The sequence below is a fragment of the Bombyx mori genome, chromosome 8, assembly GCF_030269925.1.
Source record: "Bombyx mori chromosome 8, ASM3026992v2".
Taxonomy (NCBI): domain Eukaryota; kingdom Metazoa; phylum Arthropoda; class Insecta; order Lepidoptera; family Bombycidae; genus Bombyx; species Bombyx mori.
This window is the reverse complement of record NC_085114.1, coordinates 16075002-16097480: the sequence shown is the minus strand read 5'-3', so window position 1 is coordinate 16097480 and position 22479 is coordinate 16075002. Positions and strand designations below refer to the sequence as shown.

Here is a 22479-nt window from a genome sequence, read left to right as displayed (position 1 = left end):
AATTGTTTTCAATCAAAACGAAAACTTGTACGTGGTTAATAAATATACCTGTTTTATTATTGTGAAAGGTAAGTCAAATAATAAGCAAATGAAAACAACACAATATTAAGTCACTGTTTTCTATCAATACACTAATAGAAGGATTTATTAACTATTAATAATTTATTTAATTTATTATAGAAATAACATACATGGCAAAACAACGTTTGCTGGGTCAGCTAGTCTTTTTTTTTATTGCTTAGCTGGGTGGACGAGCTCACAGCCCACCTGGTGTTAAGTGGTTACTGGAGCCCATAGACATCTAAAACGTAAATGCGCCACCCACCTTGGGATATAAGTTCTAAAATCTCAGTTTAGTTACAACGGCTGCCCTACCCTTCAGACCGAAACGCATTACTGCTTCACGGCAGAAATAGGCAGAGCGGTGGTACCTACCCGCGCGGACTCACAAGAGGTCCTACCACCAGTCAAGAGTCTTCTTTAAAATTTAAACTTTTAATGATACCAAAACCAGCCAGATACAAATATGTAGTAGGTATACCCAAGAGGTTTTTATTACAAGTTAATACATACTATATGGATACTATGGATTATATGCATATTATATATGAGTCGTCTATTATCAAAGGTGGCAATCTGTGCATTTGGACAAATTTTTTTATTGATATGTCAATACAGATTGATTTGAATATAATTGTCTCCTTCAAAGAATACGGTTCAAAACCTGCATTAAATAAAGGTTAATAGTTAACCTGTTATTTATCTAAGATGTCGTTCAGAAGAGTTTTGTGACTGCCAATGGAATACAAAGTCAATAATTCGTTTTTCTGATTTACCAATCATTGTCCAAAAGTCAGATTGCCGGCTTTGATAATAGTCGACTCATATATTGGATGTATATAATTACTATTCCACTCAATATGCTTAGCGGCATAAATAGGTAGCCGGACGACACGCAGGGGTAGGGGCTTAAAATGTGCTTTACATTTAGCGGTACTCAGGGGCAAAGGCTAAAATTGAGCAAAGACGAAATAGTTGAGTACCTTGCTCCACTGTTTGCTTATTTAGATGCTTTTGAGGAACTTTAACATTAACAATCAAACTATTTTGATTAGTTTTTTCTTACTCAAAGAAGACGGAGCAGCAGCACGCCTCCTGAGCACCACCGATACAGTTTGGACAGCTCATAGCTGACGGCGGGCTGCTCCACCGTTAGCTTACCCTCTTAGGCACTAAAGGAAGTGACAATATCGGCTTTCTTCGCGCTGTTCGCATGCTGTACCCGGTATTTACAACTGATGCATCGTTTAATAACTAAGAGCTCATCGAGGATAGTGCAATTCCTTCCTCCCTCCCCCTGTGCTATTGCGCCTTTTACGCATTTTCATTTCATTTTCATACCTGTCTCACCGGACGTTGATAGAAAAAAATATTATATGTTTGATCATGGAATCAAAAGCATCAAATTGTGCAATCTCGTAAAAAATACTTATTGTGACGCCAATTATTGGTTCGTTTCCTGGCTATGTTCTCGATCTGTTCAACCTCAATCTTCACAACCTAATTGTCACTCCGAATTCGCAAGCTCAGAGATGGTCCAGTGCCCCGCTCCGTGTGGTCGCATGGCCGACCGTAGCGGCTTTCTCTAACAATGATCCATTCCTTTCTTTTGTGTATTTTACACGTTCACTTAATTACATAGCTTGAGACGCCCTCACCACACAGGTAGCATACGCTTTAACAATGATTAATGTTAACATATAATTTAATATAAAGTAATAATTTATTGAAATAAAACAAATTTTGATTATTATTATTTTTAATGAAGTCATTTATAGCTTTTCCCTATAATCAGGTGCGCAGTATTATTTAGCCCTAGGACAACACTTCGTCTTCTTATTCAAGTCGTCCACGATGAGATCAACTAGTCTCTCGCCGATAGCTACTGATACTGCCTCTGTATTGCCCCTAACTAGTTTCTTCATTACGCTCAAATCGGCAACTCTTAAATTCTTCACGCCATACACTTGAAGCTTTTCATTAACCACTCTTTGCAGCGCACATGTCCCCACGGCGTGATAGACGGCATAAGTCATACTCCTTGCATAGCATCTCCAATATTTTACTCTAGATTTTTCATAAGATGGACATTCAGGTAGGTTTAGATGCAGGATTGAGGCATTCTGTTTCTTAAAGGTCGGCGCTTCCACCAGATGCTCTAAAACTATTATGTGTTTCAGCATTTGATCGACATCTCGGGAATCTCCTAAGTAGTTAGCGAATATCGCGGGTTGTTCGGTAGGATCAGCACTAGCGAGACGGATATTACCACGAGAATACGGTTTCAATACGACCGGTGATAAAATTATTAAAGCGTAATCCTCGTTCGCTTTACTTATCTGTTCAACAACGTCGTCGTTGAGACCTATCGCGTGCTTGAACAATGGTTTCGCGACTGTCACCAAGCTCCTGTCGACGTAGGCGGCAATGATCTGCAAGTCTGCGTATTCACATTTAGTACTATTATTATACAGTTTACGATTTTTGTAATCATAGCAATCGCTGTTCATTAAGGTAACAATATCCGTAATGCCATTAGAAGCTAGGGGTCCATCTCCAGCCACGAGGAATTGCCCAAGTTGTGCTGCTCTCCCAATAAGTGGTGATAATTTTTGAGGTATGCTGTGTCCTTTATCCACTTTAACTATTATCAGCGGTAGGACGTGGTCACTCATATCGTCACCGACTGTCAGATTTTTCCGCACTTTAATTCCCAAACTTTTTAAATGATAATCTGGTCCTATGCCTGATAACATAAGAATCTGTGGAGTTCCAACTGCGCCTGCACTCAAGATTACTTCTTTCCGCGCTAACACGGTTACATTCAGCAGACCTTGAATGACTGTTACGCCCCTTGCGACATTATTGTCATCTATGATGACACCGGTACAAAAAGCATTCTTGGCTACGTTTAAGGCTTTCTTAACATCGTCTCTAGACAGGTACGCACGAGCGGTGCTCATGCGCTCACCCTTGTACACATAGCCCGCCACCTTTGACACGCCGATTTGGTTCTTTCCATTCAAATCTTTATTGAATGGCACATTTAAATCCTTCATTCCAGTGACGAGCCGGAATTGCCACGGATTTCGGGGATCATCGAAATACTCAATTTTCAAAATGCCGGATGTGTTGTGGTAGATCCTTGAAGATGGTGGGTAATTTTTTGCGATTTGAAGTCCTTCGTAACGGAGGAAATATGGTTTCAAATCCTTCCATCTCCAGCCAGGAATGTTCATTTCATCATAATCAAGTCGGTTTCCTCTGGTGTACAGCATATAGTTAATAGAAGTTGAGCCTCCGAGACACTTTCCGCGTGCAAACCTGCACTGTTTACCCTGAAAGGAGAGACAGGATACGTTGTTGGATATGGTCTTGTATTGCCAGTCGATAGGTGATCCGAGGAGCCCCATTGCAGCCATTGGGATCTGAAATTAGGAATTAAAACTTGTTAATTTTAGTCCGTCTGGCCATTCTTTGGACGATGGACGGTGTGCGACTGCAACTTTGTCCAGCTACTATTTCTTCTCCGTCATCCATCTGTAGTTTTATTATTATATCTTCACTTTATATTTTCTTATCCAAGTTCCCTTAGCTAATTTAATTACTACTAATTAATTAATATCTTGGGCTAATTCCGTTTACGTGTAGGAAGATCACATTTCTCCAAACTAGTTCTCAGTAATATGAATATTGTTATTTCGGTAAGAGTGACGCCGTTTGTCATCAAATAGCAGAAATGAATATCAAAAGAATGAAAAAAAAACGAGAAGGTTCGAGAAGTGTAAGGGCATCTATTATCAAAGAGCGAAAACACAAACGAAACGACTAGTACTACTGGAAATGTTCTCGATAATTGTGGACTTGTCGTATCGACTATAAAAGCATTGCAAAAATGATACGAAGGGAGTTAGTAATCGGTTCTACTCGAAGCGAAGCAGCAAACGGATCACCTGAAGCGAAGCTAGGAAGGTAATTGCGAATTCTGAAGTGTTCTAAGTGTTATATAGAGTTTTAATTTGTACTTCGGTGAAAGTTTTGTTTAACCCGAGCCCCAGCGCTTAACAATATATGTACTTTAGTTGGATATTAACAGTGAAGACATAATATTCATAATTACTTTAAGCATAAATCAAGATACAAATGTAAGGGGCATTTACTTTAGAAAGTGCGTCAGGATCACCACCGGCTTCTATGAGTACAACACTGAACCCCTTCAGCGCCAGTCGAGAAGCGGCCGCAGCACCAGCCGCCCCCGCCCCGACCACAACGTAGTCATATTCTGCTCCGTCTGAAATATCATTGTTACAAAATAATACCAATTATATATTAAAACCAACAAGTTGCATATTTCTGTGATGAGTGCTCGTAAGGGGTATGTGAGCTCGCACAGGTACGTATCATAACCTACATACATACATTCATGCACACACGCACACACACACACACACACGCACACGCACGCACGCACGAACAGGCACACACACGCACACACACATATATATATATATACAGTCAAACCTGGATAAGCGAGAGTTCAAAGAAACACAATCTCATTTTAGCTTATAGAGGTTTCTCACTAACCCGAGTTTCTCGCTAATGCACCTTCTGAATTTCATTTCGCGATTTTCCGGATTCAAACGCATTCACTATTTTAAGTTTATCACTTAATGACAGTACTTTAATTTTCCGTTTTGACATGATGCAGAACAAAACTTTCCTTCGCAATTGATTAACGATAAACTGAGTAAGTCCGACAAACAGGACGGTACACAGGCACACGTGTCCATTCGAAAAGATTGCGATAAAATAACAACGTTATTTAGTTCCACGAAATGAATAGGTTCAATATTGACGAGAAAACAATACAAAAACAATGGTAGGAAGTTTCACGAAAGTTAAGAATGAGTCATAAAATAGCAGATGTTAAATGTAATTTGTTTTGTCATTTGTTCCTCCTAAATAATATAAATAAATAAAGCTCGACTGTCGCTTATAGAGGTATAGATAAGTAGCAATCTCACTTACGGAGGTCCATGAGGGAAAAACGACTCTCTCTGACAAAGGTTTCTGTTTCTCGCTAATTGAGGTTTTGGGAGATTAAAATTACGGGTCCTGGCTATTACTCTCACTTATAGAGTTTTCTCACTTATCCAATTCTCACTTACCCAGGTTTTACTGTATATTGAAGTCCTACCGCGAACCGAACCGAACAGAAAATATAACCGAGGGATACAAACTTCAAATAGCATCAGTACCTTTCAGAATAATTCCAGGTGGGTATTGGTATAGTGTGTCATACACCACGTCATCAAGGAGCAATGAACTTGCAGATGCCGACCCGATCACCAGCGCCATGGCAGCACACCATAAGGACCTAATAATAAAAAGCCGTTCGGATTACCAGTGAGAAAGAATTAAAGAGCGCCAGATGTGTATATTAATATTACATACACACATGAGTCACTATAAGAACAAAGCAAAATGAGCTAAGCTCTCACAACCTACACCCCGGCTTTTCTAAGCATAATGGAAATAAAAATGGTTAAGATTACCAATCTCAGTCTCATATCTCCATCTAAAATATTCCGTGTGGACCAGCTTTTCTAGAATTAGCTAATTCTATGCAGAAATAAAAAATATATATACTAGAACAATGAATCTAAAACTAAAAACCTTAAATATAATATAATGACTAAAATATATTATTAAAAGGAGCCCCTTTAGGGAAGGTTGCGAACAAACTGGCAGCATTCCCTCTCTAAATAGCTACACTAATTCTTTGTCCGAAGTAGCTGCCAGCTCTTCGGTCTCCTGTGATGTCGACTAACTTTTTTGCTATTTAATTCTATGTGAATATTGTATTAGTATAATTAAAAAAAAAACTTTGTAAATAAGCTGGTGTTGAAGAAATTAAGACAGACATTTTACCAGTCTGATATATAACTTCTCAAACGCTGTTTTTTTTCTTATAAAACTTTCAAGCTCTCAGAGGGAAATTGAAAATATTTAAGATTATAAATGTTGAAGAGGCGCTCAAGGAATTTTTTTTAGAAATGTGATATTTTCGATACCGCGCTCTCATAATGTGTACATACAATCTGCAGTTGTGTAGCAAAAATAATTTGCTTTTATATTTTATATTTTTATACTTTGCTCTTTTAATTTATCTTATGTGTAGTTTTCAAAAGTTAAATTAATATTTATATGTAAAGAAAGTGGACTTCCCTTAATGTTAACTTTTTCCGCGCTTCCGTTGTTCGAGGATTAGTTCGCAATTAATGTGTAACGTCAATCATAAAACAGTGATGACAAAGATTAAAAAATATGAAGATATAAAATTAATTTCTCCGTAAAATTGTAAGCGAACGTACTATGAAATAGACTTTAAATGTCGTTTCTTTATTTTAACAGAGCAAAATATTGAAGTCTTATTTAAAATTATGTTAATAAGTATAATTGGAAGTTCATAGACCTTATATATATTTAAAAACACGTGAAGACCAAATAAATATTTTATTATCCAAATGACTTCGCAATGTTTCCATGCGAATTACAACTGTAGTTAAATGAGAAGAAAATAGAGCGCAATGGAGCACTTTTACTTAACCAAGAGAGTTGGTTATCAGTAACGCACTCTGATTTATAGAAGAAGACTTTCTCAAAACATACTGCACAAGAAACGCGACATCGCTTGTTTGCACCAGCCAAGAGTATAATAATTAGTTCCGACCGAAGCACCCGTCGCGTGTGGACGTGCTCATCGACCGCTCGATCGCCCGACCTCGGCTTGTGGCACATTTGCCACAGTGTGCGACCGAGTGTTTCCCGGAAGTGTTTACCCGCACTAACTGCATCGCATCGCCACCTCTGATCAATCGGACCGCCTAAGTTCGCAGAACTCATTCGGCAACTTAGTGGCCTCCTTGTGATCAGTCGATCTGTGTGACGTAATTATAAAATGTCATTGACTGCGCGCGTTTGAGTCCCGGGGACGCCCCCGTGGACACACAGCAATTGAACCGACCAACGCTTTGTTCGCGGAATTCCTCCCGAACACTACCCGTCGATCTCATCAGATTTTTTGCTTACAAAGCTAAATGCGCCACAAGCTCTTACGCGGCCTCTCCCACCCCAACTCGCGCCCTCCCAACGATCTTACCACCGTTTAGCTCGGACTCTCATATTGGAGATGACCCCCTCCCCCCGTAGGACTCTCAGGCCGACTCAAGACGTACGATGACGACAAAAAATCAAAACTGCCGGTGGATACATTGCAAGCCCAGTGCACCCTCCACATTCAATTCGCGGACCCCGTACATATAGAATTAGTAGACATTGAGATTGAGTGCAGAGCCTCCTTGCCACCCTGAGACGCATCGTACGATCCGTTACCCCGATGAAAGTTAAAGACCTGATCAAAGACCTACGTCCTCGGAAGGCTCCCGGTTCAGACGGTATATCTACGACATATATTTTCAATCCCACTATGACAAACTGTATCTTTCCCGCGGTGTGGAAAGAAGCGGTCGTTATCGGCATACATACATAAATCCGGTAAACCAAAAAATAATTCGACGAGCTACCGCTACTATTTAATTTATTTAGTCATTACGACATTTCCCGGTCGCCGCCGACCCAGTTAGCCTTAGCCTTATTCGCTGACGACAAAACCGTTTACTACTCGAGTAGAAACAAGTCCTTAATCGCGAATCTCAAGAGCGCAGCCGTAACCCTCGGACAGTGGTTCCGAAAATGGCGCATAGACATCAACCCAGCGAAAAGCACAGTGGTGCTATTTCAAAGGGGAAACTTTAGACGGATTTCCTCCTGTATTAGGAGGAGAAATATCTTAGCCTCGATCACCCTCTTTAGCAAACCTATTCCCAGGGCCAGGAAGGTCAAGTACCTGGGAGTCACCCTGGATGCATCCGTGACATTCCGCCCACAGTAAATATAATATCAGTCCGCGAACGTGCTGAATTTATTCTCGGCAGACCCTACCCCATGAAAAGTAAGCGGAATAAAATGTCCCATCGGAACAAGGTGACACTTTACCAAACTTTCATAAGACCCGTCATGCCTTACGCAAATGCAGTGTTCGCTCACGCGGTCCGCACACACATAGACACCCTCCAATCCCTACAATCCCGTTTTTGCAGGTTAGCCGTCGGAGCACCGTGGTCCGTGAGGAACGTTGACCTACACGACAACCTTGACCTCGAATCGATACGAAAACACATGAAGCCAGCGTCGGAACTTTACTTAGTTAAGGCTATGCTCTTGAGTAGTTAGGTCTCTTTTGGAGGCGCTCGGACAGTTGTTAGCAAATCCCACCCCTCCTGGCTGAACCTTTGCTCGCCGACGTCTCCTGGTGAGGCTGAAAAGCATGATGACGCAAGCGATGAACAATTAGAAGCGGACTGATTTGTTTTCTGTGTTAGTTTCCAGGGACTGTGAAAACTAGAGAAAAGTGAACAGAATAGAAGACTAAAATGTAATAAAGACTTCGTCTGTGTCCACAGCGATCAGGCCCGTCAGTCCTGCAGGTTGCCAGATTAGCCAAGCTAACAAATTTTAATAAACTAGCTAATAAATACCCACCTTTTCATATTTCGACGATAACTTCGTGAATTGAACGTATGTACACTATTGATTATTTATTACACAGCTATTTGAACAAGTGTTGACGAACCTCTAAGTTCGCGATTAATACTCGCACTGAGAGAATATTTTTATATTCTGATACGCTATAAGTTTCGTGTAATAAATTTAAATTAATGATCATCATATAATTGATTCACAGATACGAGTCATAAAAACCTGAAAGCGCCGATCACGCCCTGCAGCGTTCTTCTAGAACAAAATAAAAACCATTTAAATTCATGAAACCGAAGTAGCATTTTGATGTGAGGCAAAAATCAGGAGGACGTCGGTTCGGCTGGCGCTAGGCGCTAGGGACTGTTCTCATACAAATGTCAAGTCCGGACAATTCTTTAACCTCTATTTTGTTTTAGGACTGCTTTCCCAATCTTCAAAACATACAAACAACCACACGATTGCTTCGCGCCAGAAACAGACGAACTGGTGACACCAGCCCCGGCGAGCTCTTGTTGTTAGATCATCTTTTCAAAATATTTATTTAATAAATAAGTAAATAACCAAATTCCATTACAATACCATCAATATTCCCAAACTCATTTATATTTGGAACGTCTCAATAAAACCACTGAATGTCGTATTGAAAGCAATATTTATGTGGATACAAAATATTTCTTCATACAAGCGATAATAGTCGTTATCGGTGTGGAGTAAGAGCCAAGTGTTTTCGGAAATCATTTCATATAATTTTGAGGGAGACATGCGTCGATCGGGTTTCACGGGACACGGAACAATTCGCTTCGATTTGAGGATCGTTTAGATTCTAAGATTTATCACTAAGTAGCATAAAAACCATTTATTATATTTCATCTGTAAATCGTGCTGCTTAAATATACGATTTTCACTACATATACGCAATTATACATATACTCTTATAGTATAGGTAAATTATACAAGTTTAATTCAGCTAGTCATATTTGGCGTCTCATCTTGTATTGGTCGCGGTTACCCCTTCTACCTCTTGCGGGCCGTGTCTCCGGCAGAGATGGGACGCTCGAGCAAATGGAGTCATCTAGTGAGTGTCTTCGGCCATCCCAGATATCACGGGGGCACATTCCGATCCAAGCACTCGCCGCGTGCTGACGTGCTCATTGTTCGTTCGATCGCCCGACCTCGGTTCGTGGCACATCTGGCGTCCAAGTGTTTTCTCGGAAGTGACTACCTGTGCTAATTGCGTCGCACCGCCGTTTGTGAACGGGCGGACCCCTAAATTCCTGGAATTCGTTCGGCAACTTAGTGGCCCGTTTGTGAACGGACGGTTGTGTGCCGTAATTAATCGTGATTATTATAGTTTTGGGGTCTCGCCGTAAGGCGAGTGTGTTTAAAGTCCCGGGGTAGCCCCCCCTGGGCACGTGACAGTTACAATGGAGTCCACGATCGATCTGTTCGCGGAATTCCTCCGTCTGAGGTACCCGACATTATCGGCCGAATTTTTAGAATTTAAGGCCAATCACGCCGCGAACTCAGAAGCGGTCTCCGTCGCGCCCGCCGCTCCCGTGTCCCCAATACTCGCGAGCAAAGCTCCCGCGTCGATCGCTGCGGTCTCGGTTCCAGCCCTGCGCTCATCCGCAGCACACGTCGCGTCCACGCGTTCATCCGCGGCCTCCATCGCGCCCGCGCCGTCCTCTGCCCCCGAGCGATTGTCCGTGGCCTCCGTCGCGACCGTCAACCCCGCGCCCTCTAAAACGCCCGCCTGCGGGTCGCCCGCGCCCTCCTCTTCATCCGACTCGGAGTCGGACATGGAGGTCGATCTTTCCCCCGCCCCCTCGACTGATGGATTCACAGTAGTCCAAAAAGGTAAGAGGCGCGCTGCGGAAGCCCGAGCTCCCGCGGCCGCCAAAGTAAGCAGAGCCGCGAACGCGTCGCGCCTCCGTCCACCGACCCCCGTTGCTCCCCCTGCCCGTGCTACACCGTCGCCGCGCCCGGTAGTACAAAAGAAAATCCAAGCCCCTCCCCCGGTAATCCTTCAAGAGAAGGCAGCCTGGGAACGAGTTTCCCTGGCCCTTAAGGCCAAAAATATTAATTTCACGAATGCCCGTAACCTCGCGAACGGCATTCAAATTAAGGTTCAAACACCCGACGACCATAGGGCCCTCTCTTCTTACCTCCGTAAGGAGCGTATAAGTTTCCATACGTATACGCTCCAGGAGGAGCGCGAACTTCGTGCCGTCATACGTGGCATCCCTAAAGAGTTGGATGCCGAACTCGTCAAGGCCGACCTTCTGGAACAAGGCCTACCAGTAAATTCAGTGCACCGCATGCACACCGGCCGCGGTAGGGAGCCATATAATATGGTTCTAGTCGCCCTCCAGCCTACCCCCGAGGGTAAGCAAATTTTTAACATACGTACCGTCTGTAGGCTCTCCGGTATCGCCGTCGAAGCCCCCCATAAAAAAGGCACTCCTAGCCAGTGCCATAACTGTCAACTGTACGGGCATTCTTCCCGTAACTGTCACGCGCGCCCCCGATGCGTCAAGTGTCTAGGCGATCACGCTACGGCCCTTTGCACTCGCGATCAAAAAACCGCGACGGAACCGCCTAGCTGCGTCCTGTGTCGAACACAGGGTCACCCCGCAAATTACCGCGGATGCCCCCGAGCCCCGAAAATAAATCGCCGCGTCGCCCGCCAAAACCGCCTCCGAGCTTCCCACCCAGACATCAAAGCCTCGGCACCCTCTGTGTCGCAGGCTAAGCCAGCATTCGTTCCGGCGCCGGTGCCCAGTGGCTCGGCCTGGGCGAAACCGCTGCCGTACACGAACACGGCTACAACTCCCTCCTCCGCGATTCGTCCCGCCCCCGCGATACGCCCCTCCCCCGCGAATTGCCCTCCGACAGCGTCCGACAATCTTGCTCTAGCGATCGACTTCTTTCAATCGATTAACTTTGAGCGCGTTAACGCTTTAGGTGACGCCATCCGCGCCGCCTCCACTGCACAGCACTTCATCGCCGTTGTGCAAGAATACGCCGACGTATACGCGTCGTTAAATACGTACGTCCTCCCCTCACTCCGCCGGTAATCAATGGCGTAGAAAAGTAGGCTGAAACCCCTATCCGTAACAATAGGATTTTTTAACGCATACGGTCTCGCAAATCAACGTGATCAGGTTTGTGATTTTTTGCGTGACCATCAAATTGACATATTTTTAGCACAGGAGACTCTACTTAAGCCCGCGCGCCGCGACCCTAAAATCGCGAACTATAACATGGTTAGGAACGACAGGCTCACTGCTCGTGGTGGTGGTACCGTCATCTACTACAGAAGAGCCTTGCACTGCATCCCGCTCGATCCCCCCGCGCTCGTTAACATCGAAGCATCAGTATGCCGAATCTCACTGACGGGACACGCGCCGATCGTTATCGCGTCCGTTTATCTTCCACCGGATAAGATTGTTCTAAGCAGTGATATCGAGGCGCTGCTCAGCATGGGAAGCTCTGTCATTCTGGCGGGCGACCTAAATTGTAAACACATCAGGTGGAATTCTCACACCACAACCCCTAATGGCAGGCGGCTCGACGCGCTAGTTGATGATCTCGCCTTCGATATCATCGCTCCGCTAACCCCGACTCACTACCCGCTAAATATCGCGCATCGCCCGGATATACTCGACATAGCGTTATTAAAAAACGTAGCTCTGCGCTTACACTCGATCGAAGTAGTTTCAGAGTTAGATTCAGACCACCGTCCCGTCGTTATGAAACTCGGTCGCGCTCCCGATTCCGTTCCCGTCACGAGGACTGTGGTGGATTGGCACACGCTGGGCATCAGCCTGGCTGAATCTGATCCACCATCGCTCCCGTTTAGCCCGGACTCTACCCCGTCTCCTCAGGATACCGCTGAAGCCATAGACATCGTAACCTCACACATCACCTCGACATTAGATAGGTCATCGAAGCAAGCTGTAGCGGAGGACTTCCTTCACCGCTTCAATTTGCGCGACGATGTTAGGGAACTCCTTAGAGCTAAGAATGCGTCGATCCGCGCATTTGATACCTATCGTATGCGCGAATCGACGCGTTCTTACCTATCCTACCGTGGAAAATCGAATTCGAATGTGTGCCCTACAATGCGACGTAAAGTCTCGCATCGCCGAAGTCCGAGATGCCAGATGGTCTGATTTCTTAGAAGGACTCGCACCCTCGCAACGGTCTTACTACCGCTTAGCTCGTACTCTCAAATCGGATACGGTAGTAACTATGCCCCCCCTCGTAGACGCCTCAGGCCGACTCACGGCATTCGATGATGATGAAAAAGCAGAGCTGCTGGTCGATACATTACAAACCCAGTGCACGCCCAGCACTCAGTCCGTGGACCCTGTTCATGTAGAATTAGTAGACAGTGAGGTAGAACGCAGAACATCCTTGCCACCCTCGGATGCGTTACCACCCGTCACCCCAATGGAAGTTAAAGACCTGATCAAAGACCTACGTCCTCGCAAGGCTCCCGGTTCCGACGGTATATCTAACCGCGTTATTAAACTTCTACCCATCCAACTCATCGTGATGTTGGCATCTATTTTCAATGCCGCTATGGCGAACTGTATCTTTCCCGCGGTGTGGAAAGAAGCAGACGTTATCGGCATACATAAACCCGGTAAACCAAAAAATCATCCGACGAGTTACCGCCCGATTAGCCTCCTCATGTCTCTGGGCAAACTGTATGAGCGTTTGCTCTACAAACGCCTCAGAGACTTCGTCTCATCAAAGGGCATTCTCATCGATGAACAATTCGGATTCCGTGCAAATCACTCATGCGTACAACAGGTGCACCGCCTCACGGAGCACATTCTTGTAGGACTTAACCGACCAAAACCGATCTATACGGGAGCCCTCTTCTTCGACGTCGCAAAAGCGTTCGACAAAGTCTGGCACAACGGTTTGATTTTCAAACTTTTCAACATGGGCGTACCGGATAGTCTCGTGCTCATCATACGAGACTTCTTGTCTAACCGCTCTTTTCGATATCGAGTAGAGGGAACCCGCTCCTCCCCGCGACCACTCACGGCTGGAGTCCCGCAAGGCTCCGTTCTCTCTCCGCTCCTATTTAGTTTATTTATTAACGATATTCCCCGGTCGCCGCCGACTCAGCTAGCCTTATTCGCTGACGACACAACCGTTTACTACTCAAGTAGAAACAAGTCCCTAATCGCGAGTAAGCTCCAGAGTGCAGCGTTAACCCTCGGACAGTGGTTCCGAAAATGGCGCATAGACATCAACCCAGCGAAAAGCACAGCAGTGTTATTTCAAAGGGGAAACTCACCGCTTATTTCCTCCCGCATTAGGAGGAGAAATATCACACCCCCGATCACCCTCTTCGGCCAACCTATACCCTGGGCTAGGAAGGTCAAGTACCTGGGAGTCACCCTGGATGCATCCATGACATTCCGCCCGCATATAAAAACAGTCCGCGATCGTGCCGCATTTATTCTCGGCAGACTCTATCCCATGATCTGTAAGCGGAGTAAAATGTCCCTTCGGAACAAGGTGACACTTTACAAAACTTGCATAAGGCCCGTCATGACTTACGCGAGTGTGGTGTTCGCTCACGCGGCCCGCACACACATAGACACCCTCCAATCCCTACAATCCCGCTTTTGCAGGTTAGCCGTCGGGGCTCCGTGGTTCGTGAGGAACGTCGACCTACACGACGACCTGGGCCTCGAATCGATCCGCAAACACATGAAGTCAGTGTCGGAACGTTACTTCGATAAGGCTATGCGTCATGATAATCGCCTTATCGTTGCTGCCGCTGACTACTCCCCGAATCCTGATCACGCAGGAGCAAGTCACCGTCGTCGCCCTAGACACGTCCTTACGGATCCATCAGATCCAATAACTCTTGCATTAGATACCTTCAGCTCTAACACTAGGAGCAGGCTGAGGAACCCCGGTAACCGTACGCGTCGAACTCGACAAAGAGGTCGACGTGCAGCCTAACCCATGCATCAGCCCGCTGAGTTTCTCGCCGGATCTTCTCAGTGGGTCGCGATTCCGATCCGGTAGTAGATTCATTCGCGAAGCAACTGCTCTTGAGTTGTTAGGTCTCCTTCGGAGGCGCTCGGGCAGTTGTTAGCAAATCCCACCCCTCCTGGCTGAGCATTTGCTCGCCCACCTGTCCTGGTGAAGCTGGAAAGGCCACAGGGCCACCAGTAATCCTTCAATCATAAAAAAAAAAAAAAAAAAAAAAATATCACGGGGGCTCATTCGGCACAGGGATCTCGTAAGCAGGTACGGGCTCAATTCCCAAAACAAAAGAAAACAGTTAAAATAAACTAGGTATTATCGCATTAAGGTACGGCCACCCGGCCTGTATTTCTAGCAGAGCAAGCGTTTCGGGTAACGTTGTATGACTCCCAGTCCACCGAGCAGCTGTGCAAAAGGCTGACGCGGCGTCTCGGTTCCCTTTTTATTTTGATTTTGATTTTAATACAAATTACTTTAAGGCAGTCAGATTTAGTTCAAACAGTCTACAAGAAATAGCGGCCGGAGACGCTTGAATCGGAGTTGGATTGTTTGCGTACGTTTGCCGCTAGGGGCGCTGTTTCAACTGCATACAAATTTGAGTTAACTTTTACGCTATCGAGAACGTTAAAAAACTGGCACAAAGCACACTGACCCCTGACGACGATCGGAGGTCGAGTAAGAGAGTGCAAGGGATGAGAGGATGCGGTAGGGCCCCAAAAATATTCTTGGGCCCGCGGTCTGCTCCCAACAACGGCAGACAGTCAAGTCCCACATACACCGCGTGGCCCCTCGGAGGCAGTTCGATCCCCTATCCGAATAACAAAAAAATAGATTTAGTTGTTAGACAATTACGTCGTGACCAATATATTGAGTAAAAAAAAATCCGTCTTTTATAAACTCCAAACACACGAACTTGCCGCAACCTGAGTAGGTACTATCAGCAACGGTTACAAATTCACTCGTGCGAAGCCGAGGGAAGTCGCTATTGTTTGCAATAAATAGTTTAGGTATCTGCCATCATTTTAATTTTAAATTATATGTTTTTATGATATCAGCGTGGTTGTGGCTCAATATAATAAATTATAATAATTAAAAACTATTTCAGGACGGGTCATGTGCGAACAAACGTCGAGCGTTATCGCGAAAACGTGCAAACATTAAATTTAGATAAAATAGCAGTTAACACAAATAAAGTAACATTCAAATTCAACTCGTAAATGTTTGGAAAATATTTAAAGACTTACTACGAGTAAAAAGGGACGTCATGTTGTGCGGAGATCTGACAAAACCTCAACGAATTGTTCTTGTAACTTTGCCAAGTGCTTTAGTTACCTATAGTAAAAAATACTTGACAGCCTATATCAAATTCTCCTAGTCAGCCGCGCGCCAATCTCAAGCTAATTACTCAGTCTGTATAATATGTCCCAAATCTCTGGTCAGCAACCGATACGTGTTGTTTCGCACCAAATATATAAATTTCACGTCAAACTTTTACGATTTTGATAGTAATATAGGAAGTAGGATTTGTATTCTAATAAAACATAAATTATTATTGGTTAAATATTAATAGCACGCTGTGTATGTAACTTCTATCTAATGATTAAAGCTGCAAATATTGTTCGTAGGGTGCGGAGACCGTTCTCAAAACTACATCGATTATAATTGATTGACCGAAAATTAGTACTTTTACTTTTTTGTAGTTACTTTATTTGACACAAAAAGAAAACCACATTTAAATCTTATCTCTTAGAGGCCCACAATCAATTGACCCACTCTTCCATTTTTCTCTACCTAATTGCTGGAAGCCTCAGGGGTTATTCCAGCTACGCTCAGACCCGTGGGTGAAGTCACGGGCACAACCTGAGAGAATTTCTAACACTAGCCCTGGCAAGAGCGATGCTCCCTGAATCTAATACTAGATCGGAATCGCGACCCACTAGAAGAATCGGCGAGAAACTCACTGGGCGGTGTCTATGGTCACCGTTCTCGCCGAACTAGTGGAATACAACGACAAATTCGACAAGAAATGTGAGCAGTGCGTGGAAAGCGACCCAACACAGTGAACTTTCTGTCCAATCCAAGTTGCAGCCACTCCGGCCGCGTTGCATCAGTAAGAAGAGAATTTTTTTGATTAGCGTGCTGCAGGTTTTTGCCAAGTTTTTTCTGTTCCCTGATTCTGATAGTTAGCCGCAGACAAAGCCAAAGGACGATCTAGTATTTAAGAATTAAATGGAATCGAATCATTTAAAATTTAAACTACTTTTATAGCTTAAGTAATTTACCATATATATTTTTTACGACTTGAATTTTTTTTTATTCATGCCAGCGAACCGTGTCGTTCTTAAATATATAATTGTAGGTATACAATTGTGTTCTATGAATGCTTTCTTGGCTGACGTATGCTGACAAATTACTTCCAGGACAATAGCGGCATCTTATTTAAATCGTCCATGGCATGGTTGATACCGTCTCTAGCATTTTTGGTGTTATTGAGCGATGGAGACCACATCCCAATTTCGTTATCGCCACACAATGTAGACCCATCACGCCTATATCTACAGTCCATATTGAAAAATAGGAATGCCACTGTTGAAATACATTCAAAGTTTGAAGCTCGTGGCCCAAAACGAAATCTCAGAGATGTTTTTTTTTCACCATTTTTACAAATTCTTAATGTAGATTATCGAAAGATTTATGTAAAATTAAAGTCATGATTTTTATGAAACAAGGGAACCTTTGTTTTTATGCCTTTGTTTTTGAATATTTACTTAACAGATTTCCTTTATTAATTATAAAATTTAGCCAAAGGAAATATACAAAAGGAAACCTTTTCTAATTCAAACAAAACTGAAGGTAACAGTGTGAATGCCTTCCATTCCCGGCCATTGTAAGTTTGTTCAAAGAATTCACAAAAAAAACCTTGTGCTAAATTGTTATTCAACGCAATTTACTATCTTTTGAAGTCAATTTTCAAAAGTTTTCCCCTTTCCAAGAATATTCTGGTATCTAAAAATGTGGTTATGTTGAAAATATTAAAATTCTGGGAAAAGTTCATTGCTGTTTAATTACAAAAAAAGTGTTACAAAAAGTAGTAAGACTATTGGCATCTGTGAGGAATCTCAACCTACTTACACTATTTACTTTAAACTAAATTCCTGAATATACACAACGACTTTAAAAATTTACTTGAAGTCGTCGTGGCCTAAAGGATAAGACGTCCGGTGCATCCGTGTTGAGCGATGCAACGGTGTTCGAATCTCAGGCGAGTACCAATTTTTCTAATGAAATATGTACTCAACAATTGTTCACGATTGACTTCCACGGTGAAAGAATAACATCGTGTAATAAAAATCAAACCCGCAAATTTATAATTTGCGTAATTGCTGGTGGTAATACCTCTTGTGAGTCCGCACAGGTAGTTACCACCACCCTGCCTATTTCTGCCGTGAAGCAGTAATGCGTTTCAGTTTGAAGGATGGGGCAGCCGTTGTAACTATACTTGAGACCTTAGAACTTATATCACAAGGTGGGTGGCGCATTTACGTTGTAGATGTCTATGGGCTCCAGGAACCACTTAACACCAGATGGGCTGTGAGCTCGTCCACCCATCTAAGCAATAAAAAAAACTTCTCAGTGTAAGCCATAATTTAAAAAAAACTATCCCGCATGAATCTAGCATGTTTTCGAATTAAAAATCCAGATTGATTGGACATGAAATTCCAGTCGCAAGCATTACTAACAATAAATAGGTACTGAAAAAATAAGAAGCTCAATGAATTCGTATTGAGTGATAAGACTGTACCAAGACTCCGAGCATGGACCTGTTTTTCTTAATAAATACCTACCTAACGTAAAATGGGGGGAATCGGGACACTTTTTAAGTTCGACATTGATTTTTATCTTTTTTTTTTGTAGTTATAGTAATAAAACGGAGATCATAATGGTTCAGGTAGTTTAAATTTTCATTAATAATGCATTAAGATATAGTTTTTTTAAAGAATAATCATAAAAAGTTACGAAAACTCACATGTTCCTATTCACCCAGTCATTGGGTGAATCGGGTCTCTTAAGGGGTTAATAGAGTTTTTCGCTAGGGCCGGCAGTATTTAGTTGTTAGGTGGGTACCTATGTTCAGGTAATTAATTTATTAATATATTTAAATGAGTTACAAAACTTTGATGACTAAATTAAACTATTTAATATTCTAAAACATCAAATAAGTGATTTTTATTTCAACAAAGTTAAATCTCTGACAACTCAACAAAAGTATTGTGACATCCCAGATTTGTCCCTATTCTACCTCTAGTCCCTAATCCCCCCAATCTAGTGTACTCGTGACGTGTTCGCGGACGACTACCACACTGATGGAATAACATTGGACATATAATTTCTGTATCAAAAAACTGAATTTTGGTCTTCTGCAATTCAAGCTACACTTAGTAGAGAGACCAATGTGAATTTTCAGTTAAATCATAAGGAATTACCATAGACCTATATAGTAGGGACACGACATATTGTTCTATACGTACAATTGCTTATATAAATAGCACCCATTTTGAAGGCACATACGTAAACATATATCTATCTCGTTCTTACTCAGCACTTTAACTCGCAGGAAAACAATATAACAGTATTTCAGTGCGTACATAAAATGAAACATGAATATACGTAAATATCTCCGTCTCCGTCCAATGAGGCCGAAAATCCGCCATGTTTAGCGCGCCAAATGTCATTGTCACGTCAGTTCGGCCGTCTGTTTTGGGTTGTACATTATTTATTGACTTTGATATCGATTTAATATGATTGATTATATAAAATTTCATAATTTATCATGCTTAAAACATACAAAAATAATAATTAAAACGTATTTTATAGGATCTCAAGAAAGTCGATGCCCTAAAACTATATCTATATGTATTTAAATTCATTATGGAGCCCTCATCCGAAAAATCCATTTTTCGGTCGGAATCTATTGATCATGACACTAATCATAAATACCACTTTAAAATATGTCATCAAAACATATTTAGACGTTCTGTTTAGATATTTCGGGAAAAAGGCTACCGACAAAATCTCTTCGGAACTATTTAAATAAAATAGTTTTATTCCGCAGTGAGCAAAACACTATTGTAAATTTGTTAAATATTTAATAATTAAGTGATTTTAGAGAGGAAGTCACAAGGAATGACGTTTGTAATTAATGAATAAATGTTCTGTAGGTGTTTTTTTTTCACGCGGTCCCTTGATAAGTTTAAAATTTGAATCACTCTCAAGCGAAAGTGATCCAAATGGTGCGGCGCACCTTCCTTGGGGTGCGCTGCGGTAGTATGTTACGGACTTTAGAGTCAGCAAAACAATTAAAATAGATTGTAATAGTCTAAGAAAAACACGTACTCAAAATACGATAACATTTAGCATGCTAGAAATGGGCTGATGGCTTTGAACTACGCCATATCTTTATGTTTTGCGACAAACGACAACTTTATGAAATCAGTGTAGCAACTTTTAAAAATCATCATATCGTTTACTTGGCAAATTCGAAGGACGAACTTGTCTTAGATTTCACCCATCTAAATCATATCATATTTGCACATAACAATATACCTACTTACTTCCCATTAAAGTATAAATTCTACAAATAAATAATACTCAACAATATTTAAAATAAAATGAGCCAAGAACGTTTATCGATAAAACCTGATAACATTGAAATCTTTTGTACAGCACTAAAGCCGCCATGTTTTGTGGCCAGATGACGTCACACTGGCACGAAATCTTGGTTGACGTTTCATTTCCATAGGTTTCCTACTTCATTGGGAATTACATGTTTAATAAAATAAAATAAAATATAATAGTTCGGAAGATAAAAAATTTGCTAATTACAGTTGATAAGACGCGCAAGGCGTGTAGGGAGCAGAAGTAGAGCAATGATATCTGTGAGCTCCAGTAACTACCAGATCATACGTATCAGAAGAAACGTGACCCAGTTCCATATCTACCTGTTCTTATCATAAATATCCAAAGAACTCGAGCTTTTGATAAATCCAGCAACACTACGAGCGGGTCCAGTTTTACATAATCCAATATTTGAGGAGAAACGTCTTCGGAACGTCCCCCCCCCCGGCGCCCCTCGGGACCGTTTTGTGTTCATTTAAATTGAATCCGTCAAACTGTTTACTTCTTATCTTGTGTCGGTTTGATCAGATTACTGTGATTCAACAATGTTTGGTATACTGATGTTGCTCTCTATTTGCGAAGTTAAAAAGACGTGCTTACCGTCCGTGCGGTGCTAAGTGGTTACCAGAACATATAGCCGCCATCCACATTGAAACACAAGGTGGAAGCCTCAATTAAGTACATCGTATTTTTATTCAGTAGGTAGATGTTCGAGCTCACGGCCGCGGCCATGGTCACCGGATGCCATCACTAAGAGCTAGCTGCTACTCATCCTGAGTCATGAGGCCGACGTCTCAATTGTACAGTATCAACAGTACAATGGTACCGTACAGCAGAGAGAGGCGGGATGTAGGTACCTACCCGAGCGAGATCACAATTTTATTTTCGTTGCATTGATGAATGAATGAGCTCACGGCCCACCTGATATTAAGTAGTTATCGGAGCCCATAGACATCTACAACGTAAATGCTGCCACCCACCTTGTGATATAAGTTCTAAGGTCTCAGTATAGTTACAACGGCTGCCCATCCTTCAAACCGAAACGTATTACTGCTTCACGATTATATAGACAACAGGGCGGTACCTCTTTAAAAAAAGGGTCTGTCTACAATGATAATATTATTAATTAATATTAATAATGATAATAAAATTATCATTGTAGACAGACGAGTATACGGCCCACCAGATGGTGAGTGATTACTGTCGCTCATGAACGTCAGCAATGGCAGGGACAGAGCCAAGCCGCTGTCTACCGCTGATTTACTTGCTGCAAGCCTCCTTTGAAGAAGGACAAGGAGGTTGAATTCTCGCCTGCTACGAAGGCCGAAGGATTTACCTCCCTTCTGCCAAAGGAAAAAGCGCGTCGCGGGGTCCCGTACTCTCGCGGCCGGGGTCGAGTATCGCCTAATTCATCGTTGTTGACTTTACGACGTTGTTTTGCGGGCGACCACGGGTTTCATTATATTAGTTCAAAATTTCCATGTCAGGAAGTTTTAAATAAATTTCACTATAATTTAGAAAGTATTACAGCCATACATACAATACGTTACAGATGGCCAGTATTTTACAGCGGCAACTTCACAGGAAACGAGACCACTGTTATTACGAATATTAACTTCTCAAACTAGCAATCATATAATAGTAATATAATTATCTAAATAATAAATAGCTGGAAACAAATCTAACAAACTAAATACGAGGTTGTAAAAGTTCTGATATATGTAGTGAATAGTGATTCCGAATTAAACAACAATATCATTTCCTTTTTTGGGAAGACATTTGGGATACTTAAAGGACTTATTTTCTTAAAACAAATGACTCACCTGTGATGCACGTCGCCCCACGGAACAGTCAAGTGTGAACCACCGGTGGGGCACGCCGGCGTGAACGTGTTAAATACGTTGATAAACACCCAGACAAAAAGAGCAAACAAACCTGTTCATCATACAATGTTTGCCTGATGTGGGAATCGAACCCGTGAACCTTGGCGCAACAGTCTGGGGCGCTATTTACCGCGCCACAAAGTCAGTCATAGATGTGATTAGTTAATTCATAAATATCATGTCCCACGGAATGGCTTTCAAACTGAAGTCCTCGGTAGAGACCTGGCATCTCGAGCAT

General features: G+C 42.6%; 1 protein-coding gene across 1 annotated transcript; it reads right to left on the bottom strand.

Annotated features, from left to right (window-relative positions):
• Window positions 1-1801: 1801 nt before the first annotated feature.
• On the bottom strand, window positions 1802-22253 carry LOC101745602 (ecdysone oxidase-like). Its single transcript, XM_021346310.3, has 4 exons — window positions 22182-22253; window positions 5319-5437; window positions 4221-4351; window positions 1802-3488 (listed from the first exon to the last, which is right to left on the bottom strand). Exons 2-4 carry the CDS (start codon window positions 5416-5418, stop codon window positions 1866-1868), a joined length of 1854 nt encoding a protein of 617 aa, XP_021201985.1. The 5' UTR covers window positions 5419-5437; window positions 22182-22253; the 3' UTR covers window positions 1802-1865.
• Window positions 22254-22479: the final 226 nt, after the last annotated feature.